The sequence below is a fragment of the Schistocerca americana genome, chromosome 2 (genome assembly GCF_021461395.2).
Source record: "Schistocerca americana isolate TAMUIC-IGC-003095 chromosome 2, iqSchAmer2.1, whole genome shotgun sequence".
Taxonomy (NCBI): domain Eukaryota; kingdom Metazoa; phylum Arthropoda; class Insecta; order Orthoptera; family Acrididae; genus Schistocerca; species Schistocerca americana.
Window position 1 is genome coordinate 769,538,434 of NC_060120.1, and position 25,202 is coordinate 769,563,635.

The 25,202-nt window shown below is 42.9% G+C and overlaps 1 protein-coding gene and 1 pseudogene across 1 annotated transcript in view; both read left to right on the forward strand.

Moving 5' to 3' along the window:
- The window catches only part of LOC124595327 (homeobox protein Mohawk), a 93,750-nt gene that overhangs the window by 22,738 nt on the left and 45,810 nt on the right, over positions 1–25,202 (forward strand). The window contains exon 2 of the mRNA XM_047134029.1: positions 17,552–17,651. Coding sequence (XP_046989985.1) covers positions 17,596–17,651 — 56 coding nt within the window. The 5' untranslated portion in view covers positions 17,552–17,595. The remainder of the gene's footprint in view (positions 1–17,551; positions 17,652–25,202) is intronic.
- On the forward strand, positions 5,762–5,880 carry LOC124597736 (annotated as a pseudogene).

A 25,202-nucleotide genomic window follows, 5' to 3' on the forward strand; every position in this document is an offset into this window, starting at 1 on the left:
CCTTCTAAAGTGATGGTTTGGGAGCTGTACTAACAGGATCGGTGTGACCGTGCGGTTCTAAGCGCGTCAGTTTGGAACCGCGTGGCCGCTACGGTCGCAGGTTCGAATCCTACCTCGGGCATGGATGTGTGTGATGTCCTTAGGTTAGTTAGGTTTAAGTAGTTCTAAGTTCTAGGGGACTGATGACCACAGCAGTTGAGTCCCATAGTGCTCAGAGCCAGCCACTAACAGGACAAAACAACTGCTGTGTGATTCGCCACAGACCTGTTTAGTCAGCGCGAGAGCGCCGCGGAAGTATTCGGCAAACTATTGTATAATGAGACACGCTACAATAGATTGACAAGTGGCTTTTGGTGGCATCTCTAAAAATCCCGGAAGCCGTCGTAGCAATACGAATCGAGACACGCATTACTTCCTCGCTTCGTCCAATTTACATATCCACGAGTATAACACTTCATACAAGCTGGCTTCTACAGGGGCGTACAAGCAAAACGTTTTCCGACGTAATATCCGTGAATGGAACTAAAAGCGATGAAAATCCTACTAGTACATTGTCAGCTCCCCGCCACGCACTATCGGGTCATTAGGTTCAAAATGGTTCAAATGGCTCTGAGCACTATGGGACTCAACTGCTGAGGTTATTAGTCCCCTAGAACTTAGAACTAGTTAAACCTAACTAACCTAAGGACATCACAAATATCCATGCCCGAGGCAGGATTCGAACCTGCGACCGTAGCGGTCTTGCGGTTCCAGACTGCAGCGCCTTTAACCGCACGGCCACTTCGGCCGGCCGGGTCATTAGGGAGACGGACATTATTTGGATAAATTTATATCTATATTGCTACTAGAATAAATGAACAAATTTAAAAACATTTATTCCTGCATAAATTATTTGTCTACAAGGTGTTCGGAAATTCCCGTTACAAACTTCTAGCACTTGTAGAGGGGAGTGAGTACATGATATTCTGAATAGGAACGCATTTCCGGAAAGGTACCGTTTCCCTTCTATGACGGTTCCAGTTCAGATGTTTAACTCATCCAGTTCTGCTTGAGGAATTAAATTAGGCGTGACGCAGTACAATTGCTATAAAACATTTCGAAAGGAAACATAACGAAACATCCATTTATCACTTAAGCACATTTATCTGTATTAACAATTCAAGATTACGGGTTTACATTATTCCAAAACAAAAATAGATCCCTGCATTCTACAAGAACAGTACTGATGCATTACAACAGCGGCTCGACGTGGCGTCCACCAACTTTGTTACAGACATTGCACCTATGAAGAATGTTTTGGTACTCACTCTCCATCCCACATAGTGCCTCTCCAATTTCTAGTGAAGCTGCCAAAACTCGTGCCAGCAGATCTTCCTATGTCTGTACAGGGGTCTCGTAAATAAAACTTTGAATACGACTCCACAAGAGGTAGTCCATACAGGTGACCGTCTGATGTGGTACACGTCGTCCTGTCTACCCGATTGCATACCAGAACAATCAGCTCTGAGACCTTGCAGGTTGCAGACACATGACTGACAACAAATGGATGTTAGGGTCTGGCCGTGGAGCGTGTTCGGACAGCCTAATGCTAATGCGAACGCTCGCGATAAGCGGGAAATCCGGTTCGAGTCCTGATGCGACACAAGTTTTCATTGTCGTAATTCCATTATACAGCTGATGGTCGTCCTTGTTCGCAACTGCGAATACATTACATGTGTTTCATAATGACTGTACTCGCTGCAGTGCCTGTTCCCTCAAACACGAGTGTCTCTTCGAAGGAATATTGCATCGTAATTCTGAACAACACAGCCACTGCAATATCGTAATCGACAAGTTGCGAATTCACGCCTTTTGGGCATGATGTATTGCGATCTCGTGCCAGGAAAGTTCCAGTAGCGTTCAACGCACTCGCCAGCCGTCATGTACTCACCTCTACATCTATAGGCATGACTTACTTCTGTACTGAAAAGAATCTCTCCTAATGATGAAATTTTATTCAACGTATTCCAAAAGGATGTAAATTCTGTTATATCAGTTCGATAGCGCCCGGCCAAGGTGTTCAGATATAACACTCTCCGTCAGTGTAATTCTGTCTGTCTACCTTGTGGCACTCTCAACCACAGGTTTAGCGCTATGTAATTACAATGGCGCCGCGGCGAATGCGGTTCCGCTTAGCAGTGGCAGTCGGCGGCAGTGATGACAAGATGCGTCACGCGATGCTCCCTGGATGCACGCCTCTGAAGTTAATCTGGCGGCACGCCAGGCGTGGGCTACTGCACTCTGCTGCACGTACGGCCGCTCAGCCGCACGCAAGTAAGCGCTTCTCCGGTGCTCTGAGATCCGACTCCCTCAGTATGTGTACTCGACACCAGACCCAACAACTGTTGTCACTATGTCTCTCCCATAGAAACAGTAATAGAGGGGGGGTTTTATTTATTTTTTAAATTTATTGGCTATCGATATGTGCACATATAGCCGTTTCAGCGGTGGAAAGACGATAGCCTTCCTCTGTGGCCTAGCGGTTCTAGGCGCTTCAGTCCGGAACCGCGCTGCTGCCTACGGTCACAGGTTCGAATCCTGCCTCGGGCAAGGATGTGTGTGATGTCCTTAGGATAGTTAGGTTTAAGTAGTTCTAAGTCTAGGGGACTGATGTTGAGTCCCATAGTGCTTAGGGCCATTTGAACCATTTGAAAGACGATACGACAGTGTGTTTCGACAATTCAGAACATTCGTTAGGGCCAAGCCGTAGCCCGGTACGAAGTTACTTAGGCCTAGCCCTCAAATGTGACGCCATGCAGACGAATTTAGTGCCAGGTATGACGATACTAGGATAAGGACAATACAATAGCCAGTACCGGAAACGGCACCACATGTTCAACCACTGGTGTGCCTGGAAAAAGAAAGAAGCGCAACAAATGATTAAAAGAAGGTGCGTCCTGAATCAGAAGCGAAAACGAATCTCAGTAAGTGCAAATTTTTCTACTTCTTAGCACAGTCATTTTCGTTTTATTCATTCTCATTGGCTTTTGTAGCAAAAAAGTGTGTCGATAAAAGTGTGCTGGATCAAACAAGTTGAACTTCCGAAATAAGAGTGACTTCCGGTGTGCCGCAGGAGAGTGTCGTAGGACCATTGCTATTCGCATTATATATAAATGACCTTGTGGATAACATCGGAAGTTCACTGAGGCTTTTTGCGGATGAAGCTGTAGTATATCGAGAGATTGTAACAATGGAAAATTGTACTGAAATGCAGGAGGATCTGCAACGAATTGACGCATGGTGCAGGGAATGGCAATTGAATTTGAATGTAGACAAGTGTAATGTGCTGCGAATACATGGAAAGAAAGATCTTTTATCATTTAGCTACAATATAGCAGGTCAGCAACTGGAAGCAGTTAATTCCATAGCCGGCCGCGGTGGTCTAGCGGTTCTTGGCGCTCAGTCCGGAACCGCACGACTGCTACGGTCGCAGGTTCGAATCCTGCCTCGGGCATGGATGAGTGTGATGTCCTTAGGTTAGTTAGGTTTAAGTAGTTCTAAGTTCTAGGGGACTGATGACCACAGATGTTAAGTCCCATAGTGCTCAGAGCCATTTGAACCATTTTTTTTAATTCCATAAATTATCTGGGAGTAGGCGTTAAGAGTGATTTAAAATGGAATGAGCATATAAAATTAATCGTCGGTAAAGAAGATGCCAGACTGAGATTCACTGGAAAAATCCTAAGGAAATGCAGTCCGAAAACAAAGGAAGTAGGTCACAGTACACTTGTTCGTCCACTGCTTGAATACTGCTCACCGGTGTGGGATCCGTACCAGATAGGGTTGGCAGAAGAGGTAGAGAAGATCCGACGGAGAGCAGCGCGCTTCGTTACAGGATTATTCAGTAATCGCGAAAGCGTTATGGAGATGATAAACTCCAGTGGAAGACTCTGCAAGAGAGGCGCTCAGTAGCTCGGTACGGGCTTTTGTTGAAGTTTCGAGAACAAACCTTCACCGAGGAGTCAAGCAGTATATTGCTCCCTCCTACGTATATCTCGCGAAGAGACCATGAGTATTAAATCAGAGACATTACAGCTCACACAGAGGCATACCGACAATCTTTCTTTCCACGAACAATACGAGACTGGAATAGAAGGGAGAACCGATAGAGGTACTCAAGGTACCCTCCGCCACACACCGTCAGGTGGCTTGCGGAGTAGGGATGTATATGTAGATGTAGATACGTGCAGACCGTGAGCCACAAGTTAAGCAAACATCAGAAACTTTGCTTTTCTTCTTCATCACCTATTTATTTGCAGTTCACCGACAAGGTTCTCATTGAATACCAAGGAACGCAAGTGTAGGCACATAAGCTGCTTTCCAACGAACCTGAGAAAATGTGAACCGCAGATGAAGGAAAATTCGAACTTTATAGCTATTATCATTAATTTAGCACTATTACTCCTTCTGTGGCTATCCAATAACGGATGTTTGCGATCAAATTTTCCATAGCTCCCGGTTTCCTTCGACGTAAATGGTGATCAGTAACAGTCTAAAAGGCTTGCAAGGGTGTTTCAGGGCAAGTAGTGCTGAGAAACAGTTGTTAAGAAAAAAATCGATACGTTACGCCGTTTCCGAGTTATTTAGCACTGAAGTTAGCCGATCAGGTCGTCGCGCGCTCAAATTCAAGCAGCCTGCCATAGTATAGCCAATCATGTTCTTCGCTTCGTTTCCTCAAACTGAACAAACGTGGTTTTTGCTCGCGTAGCTTAAATTTATCACTTTAGACAAAGGCACATTCTGACCGGCAATGAGCAATTGAAGAAGTGGTGTCTGCCGGACTCACAGATGACTGGGCGTTTCAGCACGTGCAAGTGCTTCAGTTTGCCCGCAAAGGTCTAATTGGCAAATTTCAATTCTAAATGACTCGGGAACGGCACAACGTGTCGAATTTTTTCTTAATTATTGCTCCTCAGCACAATCTGCCCTGCAATACCCTTACAAGCTTTTCAGACTGTTTCTGAGCAGACTGCATATCAATCATTGAATACCATGTAGCCGCTTCCGTTGTCTAAAGTTTCGTAGTGAAAATATCCTCTTTCTTCCGATTCTTCTTCTTCCTTCATCTTTATCTTCCTCTTCAATTATTAGCTGAAAATATCTACATTTTTCGTTTCACTTCAAATGGTTCAAATGGCTCTGAGCACTATGCGACTTAACTTCTGAGGTCATCAGTCGCCTAGAACTTAGAGCTACTTAAACCTAACTACCCTAAGGACATCACACACATCCATACCCGAGGCAGGATTCGAACCTGCGACCGTAGCAGTCACGCAATTCCAGACTGAAGCGCCTAGAACCGCACGGCCACAACGGCCGGCTCGTTTCACTTCATGGATCCTAAATACGCCGCCTTTCTCTTATCAATTACGTGTTATTTCTCGGTCTATGCTAACACATTAAATTTGTCTCCCTCGTTTGTCATTCTCGCTGTCTATGAAACATCAAGCACTGCAGTGTAACCACATCTCTAAAGCTTTTATTTTGTTGATGGCGTACAATTTTAATCTCAACTTTTCTACGCCATAAGTAAGTACAGGCCAAACAAACATTGTATCAACCTTAGCCTTAAACCCACGTCAAAATTTCAACATATAGCCACTTTTTAAAAATATTAGAATTTCTACCAAGCTTGTTCAATGCGGCATTTTACCTCATAATCGGATGTCAGTTCTTCTAAAAGCCATGTGCTCAGATATTAAACCCACTGATTCCTTCTACAGCCAATGGCCATGCTGCAGTGGTAACACCGGTTCCCGCCAGATCACCGAAGTTAAGCGCTGTCGGGCTGGGATAGCAGGTTGCTGGGTCACCGTCTGCGTCTGCTGAGTGCTGTTGGCAAGCGGGGCGCACTCTGCACTTGTGAGGCCAATTGAGGAGCTACTTGACTGACGTGAGATGCAGCGGCACCCGTCACGAAAACTTACAACGGCCGGCAGAGCGATGTGTTGACCGCAACCCCTCCGCATCCCGTGACGGCTACAGCCTGAGGATGACAGGGCGGCCGGTCAGTACCGTTGGTCCTTCAGGACCTGTTCGGACGGTGTTTGCTTTTGATTCCTTCTGCAAATTAAACGTTATGTTGTAATTTGGAAACAAGTTGAGTTTCTCAGAGATGATGATTACTGTTGTCTCTTTCACACTGACATTTAGTGTTCTCCTATTGCACTCACCAGCTGTTTTAGGACATTTATTACTCTCAGCGCTAATATGGATTCCAATTACTTGAAAATACATGATTAATAATTAGTACAGTGTATAAGATGTATCTACACATCCATAACAAGTGCTGGAGAGCGGGGGACGGAGAATATGAAGTTACTGGTTCAAAAGAGTACAAAATGTTCCTATGACCACGTGTCCAACGGCGAGGTTGCCAGTAGTCGTCGGCACCTGTTTGAACTCAGTGCATCAATAATAATCTGAATGGCCCATAAATGATATTCATACAACTTGAAGGCGCTAATGCTTGACCTTCTTAAGGGACATGCCGTGTATGTGTGTGTGTGTGTGTGTGTGTGTGTGTGTGTGTGTGAATTCCTAAGGGACCAAACTGCCGAGGTCGTCGGTCCCTAGACTTACACAGCACTTAAACTGACTTATGCTAAGAACAACACACACACCCATGCCCAAGGGAGGACTCGAACCTCCGACGGGAGGGCTGCGCAATCCGTGACATGGCGCCTCAAACCACGCGGCCATTCCGCGCGGCTTGTGAGTGTGTGATACTAGCGCTCATCACCGACGAAGTTGCTGATTGACGTTATTTATCACTTAATTAGGCTGTATAAATTACATGACAATCTATATGTCTAATATGTTCGACCTCTACGACCATTATCAACTGACCAGTGTGTGTAGAAACTGTAGAACGCTTATTGATAACTTGATAATGGCCGTCAAGCTAATCGTGTAAGACGTAAATACTTTAGTCTAATAAATACAGCGCAATTGCAAGAGAAATGAGATCAGCGATAGTTTTATACTGACTGTTGATGCATGTTTTAAGAAAGTATCGAAGTTCTACCTTCCAACTACACTACTGGCCATAAAAATTGCTACACCAAGAAGAAATGCAGATGATAAACGGGTATTCATTGGACGAATATATTATACTAGAACTGACATGTGATTACATTTTCACGCAATTTGGGTGCATAGATCCTGAGAAATCAGTCCCCAGAACAACCACCTCTGGCCATAATAACGGCCTTGATACGCCTGGGCATTGAGTCAAACAGAGCTTCGATGGCGTTTACAGGTACAGTTGGCCATGTAGCTTCAACACGATACAACAGTTCATCAAGAGTAGCGACTGGCGTATTGCGACGAGTCAGTTGCTCGGCCACCATTGACCAGACGTTTTCAATTGGTGAGAGATCTGGAAAATGTGCTGGCCAGGGCAGCAGTCGAACATTTTCTGTATCCAGAAAGGCCCATACGGGACAAGCAACATGCGTCGTGCATTATCCTGCTGAAATGTAGGTTTTCGTAGGGATCGAATGAAGGGTAGAGCCTCGGGCCGTAACACATCTGAAATGTAAGGTCCACTGTTCAAAGTGCCGTCAATGCGAACAAGAGGTGACCGAGACGTGTAACCAATGGCACCCCATACCATCACGCCGGGTGATACGCCAGTATGGCGTAACGAATACACGCTTCCAAAGTGCGTTCACCGCGATGTCGCCAAACACGGATGCGACCATTATGATACTGTCAACAGAACCGGGACTCATACGAAAAAATTACGTTTTGCCATCCGTGCACCCAGGTTCGTCGTTGAGTACACCATCGCAGGCGCTCCTGTCTGTGATGCAGCGTCAAGGGTAACTGCAGCCATGGTCTCCGTGCTTATAGTCCATGCTGCTGCAAACGTCGTCGAACTTTTCGTGCAGATGGTTGTTGTCCTGCGAACGTCCCCATCTGCTGACTCTGGGATCGAGACGTGACTGCACGATTCGTTACAGCCATGCGGATGACTGTCATTTCGACTGCTACTGATACGAGGCCGTTGGGATCCAGCATGGCGTTCCGTATTACCCTCCTGAACCCACCGATTCCATATTCTGCTAACAGTCATTGTATCTCGACCAACGCGATCAGCTATGTCGCGGTACGATAAACCGCAATCGCGATAGGCTACAATCCGACCTTTATCAAAGTCGAAAACGTGATGGTACACATTTCTGCTCCTTACACGAGGCATCACAACAACGTTTCACCAGGCAACGCCGGTCAACTGCTGTTTGTGTATGAGAAATAGGATGGACACTTTCCTCATGTCAGCACGTTGTAGGTGTGGCCACCGGCGCCAAACTTGTGTGAATGCTCTGAAAAGCTAATCACTTGCATGTCACAGCATCTTCTTCCTGTCGGTTAAATTTCGCGTCTGTAGCACGTTATCTTAGTGGTGTAGCAATGTTAATGGCCAGTAGTGTACTTCAGATGTTTATACTATTCAGAACACCTGTTAAATTTTTCATGACTATAGATTTCTAATCTTTTTGTCATGAAAGCGCCAAGCAACAACTTTAGTTTTGGCATAGTAATATGTTCAAATGGCTCTGAGCACTGTGGGTCTTAACATCTGAGGTCATCAGTCCCCTAGAACTTAGAACTACTTAAACTTAACTAACCTAAGGACTTCACAAACATCCATTCCCCAGGCAGGGTTCGAACCTGTGACCGTAGCAGTCGCGCGGTTCCGGACTGAAGCGCCTAGAACTGCTCGGGCACCGCGGCCGGCATATTAATATGTATACAATATAAAATTAAAGAACCTAAATGGTATGACGTAATGTATACTGTAATCATTTCATAAAGACAAGTACATAAGTGTCAGAAACGTGTCTTGTAAAAAGAAATCAACACTTTGTCCAACCAGCAAATACATATGATGATCTATGAGAACAGTATAATGCCAAACAAAACATTGCTGAATTTCACTTTCTGATGTTAATTCGTCCTCAGAACGTGGTAGATATTCAGAGTGAGAACTAGCGTCTGTGTCTTCATCACTGTTTTCCGTAGAGGAGTTCAGCTTCTTTCTAGAAGTCATCATCATCAAATTCGCTGTGTTGCTTGACATTGGCTTGCCGATACGGAAGATACGTAAAGGATTCGGGCAAGAACAGAAACCTGAAAACTGTGCCGTCTACTAAGATTTTTGCCACGGCACTCTCTTGCAGGGACCCCTCGAAAAGAGCACAGCGGCGAATCGACGTCAACAGTGACCAATCCCAGCACCTGCTGTGATGTTCATAAACAAACGTTAAACCCGCGTCAGTCTTACTGCAAGCATTTTGTAGGCCAGTTTCATTTTGCGCACCTTCTAAACAGTGTATAATCTACCAATGTAATACATATTGTCACCAGATACGGAGTTTACAATTTCCGAAACGCTCATCACGGAGGAGAAGAAAATCCACTTCTTACGCTTTCCTCCAAAAGGAAAAATTCGTGATCAGAAACACTTGACTCTATCCAAATAGATCGTCCTTGTATGCAAAATGGCTGCCGATAAATCCAAAAATCTTCTGGTAGTTTTTAAAGTTTGTGAGATTCTCCAAAGAATGTCTGCATACAAACCACATGTGGTAGTTTTGATAACATTCTGTAATGAAAAGAGACTGTATTGTTGCAAGTTCACGCAGATATTCTGTCTACTATGATGTCCCTTATCCGCCGATGGCCTGGATGGGGCACGCCGTTATATGAGGCGTATTTTCTCTTAGGGGGAATCGCACTCTGCATTCTCGTTAGCTGCGCTATGCCAAAGAAATACGTGCACCCTATATGTATAAATATTATTATAGGTCCGGCATACATTCTTTGGAACTACATTTTCATTTCATTATTTACGTTTTTTCTCGTGTTTTACAGTTTGGCTAAGTTTCACCACATTTTACACATTGTTCGGTAGTTTCAAAGATGTTCCACCCATTTTTAATAATTGTGCAACATTAACACTGTGTACTACATTTTTAATACACTATGTGATCAAAAGTGTCCAGACACATGGCTGAAAATGACTTTCAACTTCGTGGCGCCCTCCATCGGTGATGCTGGAATTCAAAATGGTGTAGGCCCACCCTTATCCTTGATGACAGCTTCCACTCTCGCAGGCAACGTTCAATCAGATGCTGGAAGGTTTTTTGGGGTATGGCAGCCCATTCTTCACGGAGTGCTGCAGTGAGGAGAGGTATCGATGTCGCTCGGTGAGGCTTGGCACGAAGTCGGCGTTCCAACATATCCCAAAGGTGTTCTGTAGGATTCAGGTCAGGACTCAGTGCAGGCCAGTCCATTACAGGGACGTTACTGTCGTGCAGCGACTCCGCCACAGGCCATGCATTATGAACAGGTGCTCGGTCGTTTTGAAAGATGCAATCGCCATCCCCGAATTGCTGTTCAACAGTGAGAAGCAAGAAGGTGCTTAAAACATCAATGTAGGCCTGTGCTGTGATAGTGCCACGCAAAACAACAAGGGGTGCAAGCCACCTACATGAAAAACACGACCACACCATAACACCACCCCCTTCGAATTTTACTGTTGGCACTACACACGCTGGCAGACGTTCACCGTGCATTCGCCATACCCACACCCTACCATCGGATCGTCACATTGTATACCGTGATTCGTCGCTCCACACAGTGTTTTTCCACTGTTCAATCCTTCAATGTTTACGCTCCTTACACCAAGCGACGTGTCGTTTGGCATTTACCGGTGTGATGTGTGGCTTATGAGCAGCCGCTCGACCATGAAATCCAAGTTTTCCCACCTCCCGCTTAACGGTCACAGTACTTGCAGTGGGTCCTGATGGAGTTTGGAATTCCTGTGTGATGGTCTGGATAGATGTCTACCTATTACACATTACGACCCTCTTCAACTGTCGGGGATCTGTCAGACGAGGTCGGCCTGTGTGCTTTTGTGCTGTACGTGTCCCTTCACGTTTCCACTTCACTGTCACATCGGAAACCGTGGACCTAGGGATATTTGGGAGTGTGGAAATCTCGCATTCAGACGTATGACACAAGTGACTCCCGATCACTTGACCACGTTCAAAGCCCTGAGTTCCGCGGAACGCCCCATTCTATCCTCTCACGATGTCTAATGACTACTGAGATCGCTGATATGGAGTACTTGGCAGTAGGTGGCAGCACAATTCACCTAATACGAAAAACGTATGTTTTTGGAGGTATCCAGATACTTTTGATCACATAGTGTATGTCTATGTTCCTCTAAGCACCGACGGAATAGTTCATAAATGTTACAATAATACTTGCAATTTGCGACAGAATCATCAAACAAGCAGAGGTTAATTTCTGCTGCTCTCTGTTGCATCGGCGTTGCTATCTCCAGCAGCAACAAGATTTAATAATGAAACAAGTTATGTATTGTTTTAGTTGTCATCCTAAGCAAAACAAAAATTCAATACTTTTACAGTTAGTCGACTGCCTACTCACCAAAATATCAGCAAGACGCTGACTGCCATGTGTAATCTGTCCTCTACCACAAGCAAGAGAAACTGATGATGCACATTGGAACCACAGCCAAAATGTACCTCGGTAACCCAAAAGCACTTCTGCCTCAGTGATGCAAGCCAACTGAAATTCTCTCCTGCTTTCGATAAGGACAGGCAGTTTTAATGTAAATAAATATTGCTAAAAGGGATTTGTACCAAAATTTTCGCTATCACTCTTACCCCCCACCCCGCCCCACATACGCACAGACACATGGTGGGGCTTGTGTGCCTCTATGACATAGACCCACGTCGAAGAGGGTATCTAAAGAGGACCAGTAGCCTTTGCAGTAAGTGCAGCGGTAAGTCTGGATGGAGCACTGATCTAACCTTGTTACATCAGCCAACGTGGCCCTGCTATGTTGATATTGCGGAAGGACTGAAACTAGAGGGAAACTACAGCAGTTATATTTCCCGATAAATGCAGTTGTACTGCATGATTAAATGGTGGCAATCTTTTGGGTCGGACGTAAAATCGTCCCCTTTTGGATCTCTGGGCCGGGACTGCTCAAGGTTGGATTCACCAAAAATTAATGTTACTGAAGAATGCTGTAGGTTGGATGGTAGATAGAATAACCAGTCAAGGCACTGAACAGAATTGTGGATAAAAGGCTTTAAAGCACAACCTGAGTACAGACACCGATAGGTTGACAAGATATATCAAGAGGCGTCTAGGATTAATGAAACCGGTAACGGAGGAAAGTGTATGAGGTAGAATTTATAGATGATTACGCTAAGCAGATTGCGATGAAAGTAGGCGACACTAGTTATGCGGAAATGAAGTGGCTTCCATATGACATGCTGACGTCAAACCAGTATTCGGACAGTAGACTACTAAAACAAGTTTTTAACTTGATAGGAAAACTGTAAGAACATTTTAAGAGCTATAATTGCTTTAATATTGAAGAGGTGTAGAATATGATGCAGCGTAATTCTAATCTATGCCAAGATATTGTGAAGTAAGTTTAATATTTTCAGTTATTTAAAAGATTATATTGTTCCAATATTATGAAAAAGATAGTTGCTACTCACCATATAAAACAGAGATGCTGAGTCGCCGATAGGCACAACAAAAAAGACTGTGGGAAAGCGATATTTCGGTCACACACACATACGCTCACGCAAGCACAACTTACACACACATGATGCAGTCTTTGGCAGCCGAGGCCACACCAGCTATAGATAAGAGAAATTTTGTAGACAAAATCTCCATAAGTTCTTGACGATTATTTATAATTTTTACACGTAACTCTAATTAACTTTCAGTCAGACAAAGTCTACATATTTGTTAACATAATCAACTTCTACTTCACGTCAAGCATTAGGACTTGTTACGGTACCCTTCCTCTGTCTACCTTGACTTCTCACAACTAGCGTAACTCTCCTTATTTAGAGAGGTGTCTTTCTCCACTCATTCTTTCGAGATGTTCATTCTAGTTCCTTATATTTTTTTGCGAATGTTAAATATATTCAGCTTTTCTCTAATTTCCGAATTTCTAACTCTGTTGGCTCTTTCGCGACACTTTTCTGCTCTTAGAAACTTCATCTCCTTTTTTTGTATGCGATATTCTTGACATTTTCTTGTAGCCCACGACTGACTTTCGTAAACAAGCCTTCGAACTGCCATTGTCGTATAAAATTTCAATCTCGTTTAATTTTTAGATATTGTTTATTGTTCCACTGATGTTCCCAAAGTCTGCTAATTTCTTCTCTATGTCTCCATCATACTCATGTATGACATCACAACCTAAATAATTATGCTGTTTGATCTGTTCTGTTGTTGATCACAATTTTTGTCCTTACAGGATGTTTCCCTTTGAAAGGCATTGATTTATTCTACATTTCTAAAATCTTCAGATGATACTCTTCACATATCTTACTTAATAAATATAGTCCCCTTTGTACGTCATCTACATTATCCGCCAGAAGTGTGGCGTCGCCTGCGTATCAAAGACAGTTCCAGCGGTAATTACTGTTAATCTTAATCCCCCGTTAGAAATATCCTTTCATTTCCGAACTGCGTCATGTAAATAAATGTTAAAAAGTTCGCGTTAAATGCTGCACCCTTGTTTTACTCTTTTGTTTGTGAGTATAGGCTGTGTAGTGTGTTTGTACAGACCTTTTAAAATGTTTGTTCGGTGTTGTGGATATTCTTTTTTCCTCACAATTCTCCACAGTTTCTCTCCACCAACATTATCGAATGCCTTGATAAAATCAATGAACGCTAAATGGGCTTCCCTAGTATGCTCTCTCTGTTTTTCGATTATTTGATTTACTATAAATACTGCGTCTGTCGTCGAACTGCCCCTTTGAAATCCTGTTTGTTCTTCGCCTATAACCTTTAACCTCCAGTTCAGTATTCTTACATAAACTTCGTATGAGGTGTCAAGGAAGCTGATTCCTCTATAGTTATCGCAGATATTGCCGACTCATTTTTGAGTAGTGAAATTACCATGCTTTTGGAATAGCTCCCTTTCTCCAGCACATATTAAATAAATGTAGTAATCTCTTTTGTAGTAAGGCGCCTCCATATTTTAGCTCATACCAATCGCTTATCCGTTGTTTGTGGAGTCTTAATTCATCCACATACATTCGTCTACACGTCCTATTTCAAGCTCATTCTCTATGTTCTCTGTGGAGCAATTTTCTTCATACCACAAGTTCTTGTAATGTTCTCTCCATTTTGCTTGTCGGGTGCTATGTATTTTAGCAACTTCTTTTTCCGTTTGATTGAGCATTTTCGTTGTTTTATAAGCTATCATTTACCTTCCGTGAATATCGCCTTCACTTACGCTTATAAACCGTCCCAAGATTCTTGACGAGCTCGTTTCACTGCTCGATTTGCTGCATTTCTCTCTGTTCGAAAATTCGATGACTCTTCTCTGTTGGTTCATTGAGATACTTAAGATATGCGTCTTGTTTTTTCTTATAACAATTCTGGTGTCATAATTTTTAACCCTTTCTTCCTTCTTATCTTTTTCTATTTTCCTAAGGCTTCTTGAACAGCTTCTTTAACTGCAGTTTCTGTATTGTTCCATTCCTTCTCTACTTCTTCGTCTTATTCTTCCTTCTCTAGCTCTTGACTAAGTCTCTTCTGGTAGAGTTCTCTTATGCTTTGTTCATTTAGTAGATGTAATTTATAGATTTTTTTCCTTCATCTTTTCTTCTGTCAACTTTTTATTCTTTCACCATTTCGAGTACATATCTATTTGATATATCACCAAGAAATGGTCCGAACCTATGTTATACCCCAGTACACTCTTGTGTCTCTTTCTTTGCTTTCTAATTTTTCATTCATCATAATGTAATCAATAAGACGCTTAAATCCTCGGGCTGATCATGTACATTTATGGATATCTTTTCAGTGGAAGGATGTGTCTGTTATCTTTAGGTTGGTGAAAGAAACAAATTCTCTAACCAATCTTCCATTGTTTTTTATGACGTTTTCTCCCATCGTTCCCCCAATGTTTGGGATGGGGTTATTCCCCACCCTTGCATATAAATCGCCTGTCAATATTATTTGATACTTATTGTTATACTTGTCCAAAACAGATCGCAGTTTATCATAGAAATCTACAGACTCCCCTTCTTTCCTTCATCAAGTGTGTAAAGTTAAAACTGTAATTCTTTCATTTAAAATGTACTCTAGAATTCTCTTTTCCCATATTTTATGTATGTAAATGGCAACCCCAGCCTTCGTGTTCCGCTATGTAACATCTAATATTCTTCTACATACTTGTTACCCTGTAGCTATTTCTTTGTTTCTGTTATGGAAGCTATGTCTATCTTGGCCTTTTTAAAAATTTCTGCTATCTCCTTTGTTTGCTAACCCTTTGACACTCCATATAGCTACTTTGTTTGTATTAGCAACCCATTTATTCTTAACCATTCTCTACGCCGGCTTCGTCATCGGTTTGTCTGATCTTGATCCGAGGCTGTTTTGGGTACTAGTAGTAATGGCCGCTTTACGAGGCCTGCTCAAGTATGGTTGGACAGTGGGACTGCCAATTTGCGGCCTTTCTACCCGCTTGATTTTCTTTTAAGGGTTTACTCTGACTTCCCTACATCTGAGAGTCCTCCATACCCTTTACTTATAACTGAAGATGACAGGAAAAGGGACATAGGAAGGACAGGCTTAGTATACGAGAAAGAGACCAATAAACAGTTGTGAGACACACCAAGTCTGGTTCCTCCCCTTCGGTCTACCCGGCTTGTGTGATCCGCTGGTAGCTAAGCTACCGCCGGCATAGCCCTTCAGATCCAGAGCACGCAAACCTCCTTGCCCGCACGGATAGTGCTACGTTAAAATTGTGTCCCCTGAGAAGCATTTGATGATATTTATGGTATATTTTTTAATATCTATGGTATATAAACACGCACTACATAAAGGGGAAACATAATTAGCAAAAAACTCTAAATGTTCCTGACTAATTTATTTCAAATCTTTACATAGTACTCTATTAAACGTTCAAATGGACATAGACTACATATTTTTTTACATGCATGGTACACAAATATATATGTAATACCTAAAGGGAAACGTAGCTAGTAAATATCTCGAAAAGTCGTTGACCGATTTTATTCCAATTTTTACACTACACTCCATTAAAATTTTGGACAGGCATAGGTATAGATATGTTGCAGTGTAGCACATAACGGGAAACGTTGTTAACAAAAATCTCGAAGGCTTTTTGACGGTTTTAGTTTGTTACACGATAACCCACGAAAATTCAAACAGATGCAGACTGTATATTTTTTTAAACAAAGATGTACAGATTTTGTGTTAAAACAACTGCGAGAAAGAAATTGCTGTGCTGTGAAAATGTACGGTTTCGTTTTCTTTCTCACAATGACTTTTAACTTAGATGTCAGGGCACTTAAACCATCAGACAAAGTTTTTCTTCCGAGTATATTCTATCTCTTTATATGTACTTTCAAACAAAAATTGTAAACACAACAATGTGCTGTTTTGTTTTCTCCGTCGTAGTTAGCCTTAAGAGGAAAAACGAATGTTGTATTTATAACTTATCGACTTATGATTAGAATGCTATTTTGCAATGCTACCCATTCACAGATTAAAACTATGAGAAACACTGACCTTGAAGCTACTATCCTCACAGGTTCAGCAGCTAGAGAGGCGTCTCCTATATGCCTTATATTAATGATCCCAACCGATTTACCCATTCATTTTAAGTGACTTCACTTCTCAATCAATGTTTTGTTTGGAATAACGATAAGGGAGGCTCAAGCACGGAGAAAGAGGGGAAACGGCCAGAGAGAGAGAGAAGGGGAGATGGGCAGAGAGAGGAATGAAGAGGAGATGGTCAGTGAAAGGGAGCAGGAGGAGATAGACAAAAAGAGGGCGAAAAGGGGGAGATGGACAAAGAGATAGGGAGGAGGAATGGACAGAGAGAGGGTGGAGAAGAAGATGAGGATGTATATACAATTCACATAGACATTCAGGAACTGCGAAGCATTGCCAGATTCGCTATTATTGTGTATTGCCTGTTTTTCCCCACATCAAGAGTATATCAAAGCTCAAGCACAATTTTACCTTGCTGAATTCTTATTCTGGGTTGGGAAATCCCACGAATGTGTCTTGATTTTTCTGAAGTCTGGCTTCCAAAATCAAATGCGACATCAGAAATACCTTCTGGTGCCTTTATCTTTGCTAAAAACCAAATCCCCAAATCAGTTATGTGCTGTTTTCCATGTAGATTTTTGCTGAAAACTGTATGTAAGTTGTACTGAAATAGTGATTGAGAGTGAATATTGTGGGGGCGAAAGACTTAACGGCCTGTGATAGTGTGTGTCGAATTTGTATTGAATGAGTTGATACATTAGGAAGGCAGCTCAACTAGCTGCTAAATGAATTTAAGAATAGCATTAAAATTTTCTGTTGTTTTTGGCAGTCTGCCTTGACTTGTGGAAGGCCGCGTAGCTGTTCCAGGGAGAGACGTGTGTGACAGCGGGCGGTGCCGTTTGTGTTGCAGGAGGTATGAGGGAGTGGCAGTGAGGGGCGCCCCCGACGCCGGCCATGGAAGCCGCGTCGCCGCAGGTGGGCAGGCGCGTGCTGCGCTCCCGCAGGAACAGGTAAGGACAAGGCTGCCAACTGCTAAACCCTTACAAGCCGTCGACGTCAACAATATTTTTCTTTTTTTACCTGCGATTAGGCCAGAGAACCACACGATGCTAAGCACCTGCCACGTCACCATCTGATATATGACGTCATTTTGATGCGGTATAGCCGACCCGTGTGGCCGAGCGGTTCTAGGCGCATCAGTCTGGAACTGCGCGACCGGTACGGTCGCAGGTTCGAATCCTGCCTCGGGCATGGATGTGTGTGATGTCCTTAGGTTAGTTAGGTTTAAGTAGTTCTAAGTTCTAGGGAACTGATGACCTCCGCTGTTAAGTCCCATAGTGCTCAGAGCCATTTGAACCATTTTGATGCGGTATGAAGGGGCATGTGGTCAGCACCCCATTGAAGTCCTTCCACCAAGGAGAAGTCCTGGCAATGCTAGTAACTGAACACAGGTTCTCTGCAGGGCAATCAGCTATGGAGGCGGACGGGTCACGTACCTTAGCTTCCGATAATTCATTCCGGTGGGGACTGATATAGCAACGAAATGGTTCTGGACAAAAATAGCCATTATCCTTTCAAAAAATTGTGATCTGCACGCTCATGAAACATCAAGGCAATATTCGATTATTGCCCATGAACAGATCGGCATTGCAGCATCTACATTTCTGAGTGCCTCACTGCCTCGAGCACGAAGGGTAGCAGTGTCATTGACGGGTATTATGTACACGCTCCACAAAAAGAACCTATTGGCGTGACATCTCGAGAGCGTGGGGCTCATGCTATAGCTCTGTGGTTTCCAACCTTTCTTCGACCATTACCCCTGCATGCAATCAAACATTATACAGTATCCCCACCCACCCACCTGACGACTGTTGCCTCTTCCTTTCCCCCACATTATCAACAATTTAGCATCTACGTAATCTGTAGAATGAAAGACTTTTCTTGGAACAATTTATTTTTAAAATGATGAAAGATAATTGATATTTAGTTTTTGTGTTGTTGTTATTGTTGTTGTGTGTGTGTGTGCGTGTTAGAATGAATGGCGAAGGCATCCGTGATGTATCGCAAGGGCTATCTACAGCTCCTCCTCAGATAAGAAAGCTAACTATCCACAATGACGGTAGACATTACTTCTGTTCACTGCAGCACTTGCTTGACATGCACGCTACAACTCTATTTAAAACCAAACAGGTTCAGATGTGTGCACTATACTTACAGGTTGTAAATCAGTTGATTGCTGCACTCCTTACTTCTGAACTTTCTTCCCATTGTCAGCAACTTGGGCGCCCCTACCTATAATTTGGCCAAATATTTAGCTTCAGTCCTCAAGCCGTATGTGGGAAAATGTGAACATAACATATCAAATTCGTCCGACTTTATTCGACGATTAAAATCGTTGTACTGCGGTCCTTCTGACTTGCTGGTCAGCTTTGACGTTATTTCTCTCTTTACTCGGGTTCCTGTCACTAATCGGTGCCCGCATCTCGTGGTCGTGCGGTAGCGTTCTCGCTTCCCACGCCCGGGTTCCCGGGTTCGATTCCCGGCGGGGTCAGGGATTTTCTCTGCCTCGTGATGGCTGGGTGCTGTGTGATGTCCTTAGGTTAGTTAGGTTTAAGTAGTTCTAAGTTCTAGGGGACTGATGACCATAGAAGTTAAGTCCCATAGTGCTCAGAGCCATTTGAACCAACTAATCGGTGAGAAATTAGATGAAGAAACTACCAAGTTATGTCGTCATGTGTTGACTTCAACGTATTTTCTTTTTAATGATATATATTTTGAGCAAACAGCGGAGTGGCTATGGGGAGTCCACTCTCCCCCATAGTCGCCAACCTTTTTATGGAAGACTTTCAGGACATGGCACTCAAAACTTCGTTTCTTAAACCAAAGTGTTTTTTGAGATACGTTGATGACATTTTTATGGTTTGGCCACATGGAATTGATGCTTTGAATCGCTTTGATTCATTTTAATTGTCTACATCACAGTATTCAATTTACTATGGAAATTGGAAGTGATGGTAAACTTTCATTTCTTGATGTTTTAGTTCAAAGAAAGGACGAAGGGACTTTTGGACACTGTGTTTATTGGAAACCTACTCATACTGACCGCTTTCTTCATGCGACCAGCCGTCATCCACCACACCAACGTAGTGGAGTTTTTCGGACTCTGGTGAAAAGAGCTTATGCCATTTCTGACGAGGAACATTTGAAAGAAGAACTTGATCATTTGAAGATTGTTTTTAAACAGAATGCGTATACGGAACAACAAATATGCCGTGATCTTCAGTTTGGTCCGTCACGCGAGCCAATAGAGGATACTTTTGAAGCTGTTGCTTATTTACCCTTTGCGTAAAGTATATCATCCAAAATTTGAAATTTTTTTAAGAAAATATGATATTAAAAGTGTTTTTACGCCGGTGGCCAAGACTAGAGCCCTTCTTGGCTCAGTTAAAGATGATTTGGGCTTGAGGAAGCCCGGGGGTTATGTCGCGTCACTGTGGAAAGAAGTATATTGGTCAAACTATTCGAACTTTTCAGGACCGGTGTGTGGAACATCATCGGCACAGTCGGTTGTTCCAGCCTGAGAAGTCGGCAGTGGCGGAACACTGCCTTAACGAAGGACACAGGATGATGTATGACAAGACAAAATTGATGGCTTCTGCTGCTCGCTATTGGGAATGTGTTCTTAAAGAATCCACTGAAATTAGATTATCAAGTAATATTATTAACAGGGATAAAGGTTTTCCTCTAAGTAAGACATGGAATCTGATTTTGTCCGACATTAAACAACAACGGTCTTCTTTTCTATCACAGGATTCTTCCAGTTAGTGCTGTTGCGATTTATCGTTTCTGCCGTCTTCTCCCACCGGCGCGCTGCGTGCCTACTAGCCGCCTGGAGACGCTGCCCATCATCTCACGCACGCGCGGTGCTCTGTCCACGGTGTGTAAAGGTTTCCGTCGTAGTGGCTGGAATTCAACTTTTGGTTTGGTCACCACGTTGGTGTGGGCGTGGAGGGGTCCCATCTCTAAGAAGAAAGAGGTTGGAATACAGTTTCCGGCGAGGCAGTGCACGAGCATTAACTCACCTGAAGATGGCGGCCAGATGGTCCGCCGAAATATTGTGTCTAGACGACGACATGATCCGGCTGCAAACCCGTGAAGAATATCAGCTGCTATTATGCCGGGAAAGTCTACGAAATCAAATTACATCATGGTCAGGTACCGATTCCGAAATCATATATTGGATTGTAAGGTGTACCCAGGAGCAGATACAGACTCAGATCACAATTTAGTAATGATTAAGAGTAGGTTGATGTTTAAGAGACTAGTCAGGAAGAATCAATGCGCAAAGGAATAGGATATGAAAGCACTAAAAATGCTAAGGAATGAAGACATGCGCTTGAAGTTCTCTGATACTGTAGATATTGCTCAGTAGGCAGTTCAATTGAAGATGAGTGGATATCTCTAAAAAGGGCAATCACAGAAGTTGGAAAGAAAAGCATAGGCACAAGAAAGGTAGAAGAAACCACGGGTAACAGAACAAATACTTTAGCTGATCTGTGAAAGAAGGAGGTACAAAAATGTTCAGGGAAATTCAGAAATACAGAAATTCAAGTCACTGAAGAATGGAATAAATAGGAAGTGCAGGGAAGCTAAAGCGAAATGGCTGCATCAAAAATGTGAAGAAATCGAAAAAGAAATGATTATCGGAAGGACTGATTAAGCATACAGAAAAAACAAAACGACCTTCGGTGACATTAAAAGCATGGATGGTAACATTAATAGTGCAGTGAGAATTCCACTGTTAAATGCAGAGGAGAGGGAGGATAGGTGGAATGAGTATACTGAAGGCCTCTATGAGGGAGAAGACTTGTCTGATGAGGCGATAGAAGAAGAAACAGGAGTCGAAAATATAGAGAGATAGAAGATCAAGTTTCAGAATCAGAATTTATAAGAGCTTTGAAACCCATAAGATCGAACAAAGCAGAAAGGATAAATAACATTCCATCAGAATTTCTAAAATCGTTGGGGGAAGTAGCAACAAAACGACTATTCACATTTGTGTATAGAATGTGTGAGTCTGGCGATATACCATCTGACTTTCGGGAAAACATCATCTAAACAATTCCGAAGATTGCAATAGCCGAGAAGTGCGAGAATTGTCGGACCCTCAGCTCAACAGCTGATGCATCCAAGTTGCTGACAAGAATAATGTACAGAAGGATGGAAAAGAAAATTGAAGATGTGTTAAATGACGATCAGTTTGGCTTCGTCCGCCCCTGGTAGCTGAGTGCTGTGTTATACAGTTGCTGCAATCAGCAGAGTTTTTAGCCGGCACGGTCACTCAGCGTGCTCGGTCATGGGGTTAGCTGCCCTCTGCAATAAAAAAAACTGACTTAATTGATCAACGGCGAACTGAAACGGGTGTCTTGCGACGTCCGCCTCGAGCAGATACAACGAACGAAAACGAACAAAATGAGATTAAAAAAAAAAAAAGTGGTCAGCGCGACAAAATGTCAATCCTCAGGGCCCGAGTTCGATTGCCGGCTGGGTCGGAGATTTTCTCCGCTCAGGGACTGGGTGTTGTGTTGTGCTAATCATCATCATTTCATCCCCATGCACAAATCTTCATGTTGCATTTGATAATGGAAGAAAATCTAAAGAAAAATCATAGGATTTCCGACATGAAAAAGCATTCGACAATGTCAAACGGTGCAAGATGTTCGAAATACTGAGAAAAATAGCTGTAAGCTGTAGGGAATGACGGGGAGTGTATAGTACGTACAAGAGCCGGGAGGGAACAATGAGAGTGGAAGACCAAGAATGAAGTGCTCGGATTGAAAAGGGTGTAATATAGGGACGCAGTCTTTCGGCCCTTTTGTTCAATCTGTAAAGCAAAGAAGCAATGACGTAAATAAAAGAAAGGGCGAAGCTTGAAATTAAAATTCAAGGCGGAAGGATATCAACAATAAGATTCGCTGATGACATTGCTGTCCTTTGTGAAAGTGAAGAAGAATCACAGGATCTACTAAATGGAATGAACAGTCTAATGAGTGCAGAATATGGATAGAGAGTAAATCGAAGAAAGACGAAAGTATTGAGAAGTAGCAGAAATGAGAACAGCGAGATACTTAACATCAGTATTGTTGATTACGAAGTAGATGAAGTTAAGGAATTCTGGTACCTAGGCAGCAGCATAACCTATGACGGTCGGAGCAAGCATAACATAAAAAGCAGACTGGCGCTGGCAAAAAGGCGATTCCTAGCCAACAGAAGTCTACTAATATCAAGCATAGGTCTTAACTTGAGGAATAAATGTCTGAGAATATCCGTTTGGAACACAGTATTGCATGATAGTGAAACAGGGACTGTGAGAAAAGACTCGAAGCATTTGAGATGTGGTGCTACAGAAGAATATTGAAGAGTAAATGGATTCATAAGTTAAGGAATGAGGAGGTTCTCCGGAGAATCGTCGAGGAAAAGAATACATGGAAAACACAATCAAGTAGAGGGGCAGGATGGTAGAACAACTGTTAATATATCACGGAATAACTTCCATGGTACTAGAGGGAGCTGTAGAGAGTGAAAACTGTAGAGGAAGCCAGAGATTGGAATCCATCCAGCAAATAATTGAGTTTAAAGGCTACTAGTGCTGCTCTGAGATGAAGAGGTTATCACAGGAGAGGAATTCGTGCCGGGCAGCATCAAACCAGTCAGAAGACTGGTGACTTAAAAAAAAAAAAAAAAAAAAAAAAAAGACCCTCATCTGAAGACTGTCTCTCGAGTAGAGTTCGTTTACATTCTGTTGTATGTCGTTACTTGGACAGTTCATTAAGCTAAACATATACAGCAAACTACTGAGTAGACAGGATTAGCTGAACTACTAAAGACATTTTCTACATGCAGAATTCTGGCGGCAAAATACTTGATAAGCTTCGTAAGAACAGCACCTATTGCAGAACAGCTGATGACCTTTCAGAATACAACTGGTACATTACCATCGACCAGCACTAGAATGCCAATTCTCTAAGCCAGTCCTCGCTTTGTAGTTCACTATACTGTCGCAGATACTCCACCCGGACCACAAGTCGTCAGTAACCGAATCCACTGGATCTGTTTTTATCTTCTTTTCAATTTTAATCTTTTTCTCGCATGGAATAAGCCTTGCTGCGAGACATTTTGGTAATCAAATGGTTCAAATGGCTCTGAGCACTATGGGACTCAACATCTGAGGTCATCAGTCCCCTAGAACTTAGAACTACTTAAACCTAACCAACCGAAGGACATCACACACGTCCATGGCCGAGGCAGGATTCGAACCTGCGACCGACCGTAGCAGTCACGCGGTTCCGGGCTGAAGCGCCTAGAACCACTCGGCCACTAGGCCGAAGGTAATCATTTCTTCGCTCTTCCAATCATTTAGAATATCCACGGACTTCCACATCAGCCAACATCTGCTTGCCAGCTAATTTGTATCTGAGGAGATAAGAAATATTGCGTGTGGCTCATTGACCGTGTGCAAGTCTTTCAATTGGACGCCACTTCGGCGACTTTCGTGTCCCTATCAACCCCAATTACCGACACGGACAAAAGGGACCTATAGTTTAACGTCAAATCCAACCTGACGTCTCCTCACAGCGTTGACAGGTGAAGGCTACGTTAATTGCAGACTAGAAATTTCCATGGTCCGACCGTGGTTCGGTCCAGCGACCTCTCGATTGCAAGGCACACGGTTTACCCCTAGATCGCCAGAGAGGACCTGAGGGAACGCCTGATATCACTACTATTTTATTAGATGACCTTTCTGACGGGAAATCGCGAATCCAGTCACACAACTGAGACAATAAGCCATAGGCACAAATTTCATTATAAGCCGCTTGTGAGGAACGGTATTAAAAGCCTTCTGGAAACCTAGAAATATGGAATCAATTTGAGATCCCTTGTCAATATCACTCATTACTTAGCTTGTATATGGAGCTTCCTGTGTTTCAAAAGAACTATATTTTCTGAATCCGTGCTAGCTACGTTTCAGTAGATCTTTACTTCGAAGTAATTCATAATGTTCAAACATAGTATATGTTGCAAAATCCTACTACAAATCGACGTCAGTGTTATAGGTCTCTAATTCAATGACTCACTCCTATTTCCTTTCTTGAGTATTGGTACGATCTATTCAGCTTCCCAGTCATTAGGTACACACTTTTCGTCGATCGAGCGTTGTATATGACTGCTAAGTATCGAGCTACTGTATCAGCATACTCTGAAAGGAACATAATTGCTATACAATTTGGACCGGGAGACTTCCCTTTATTAAGTAATTTGAGTTGCTTTGCTACATCGAAGACATCTGCTAAGTTACTCATGTTAGCAGCAGTTTTTGATTCGGATTCTTGGAATATGTATTTACTCTTCTTTGGGAGCAATTTTGGAAAACCATATTTAGTAACTAAGTTCAAAATGGAGATAAGGTGTTCATACAATACATTACAGAGCTTTGGTGAAAGTTTTTACTGAAAAGTAAAACAAATGGCAAAAAGTGTGGCGTGAAATGACATATGTATTAT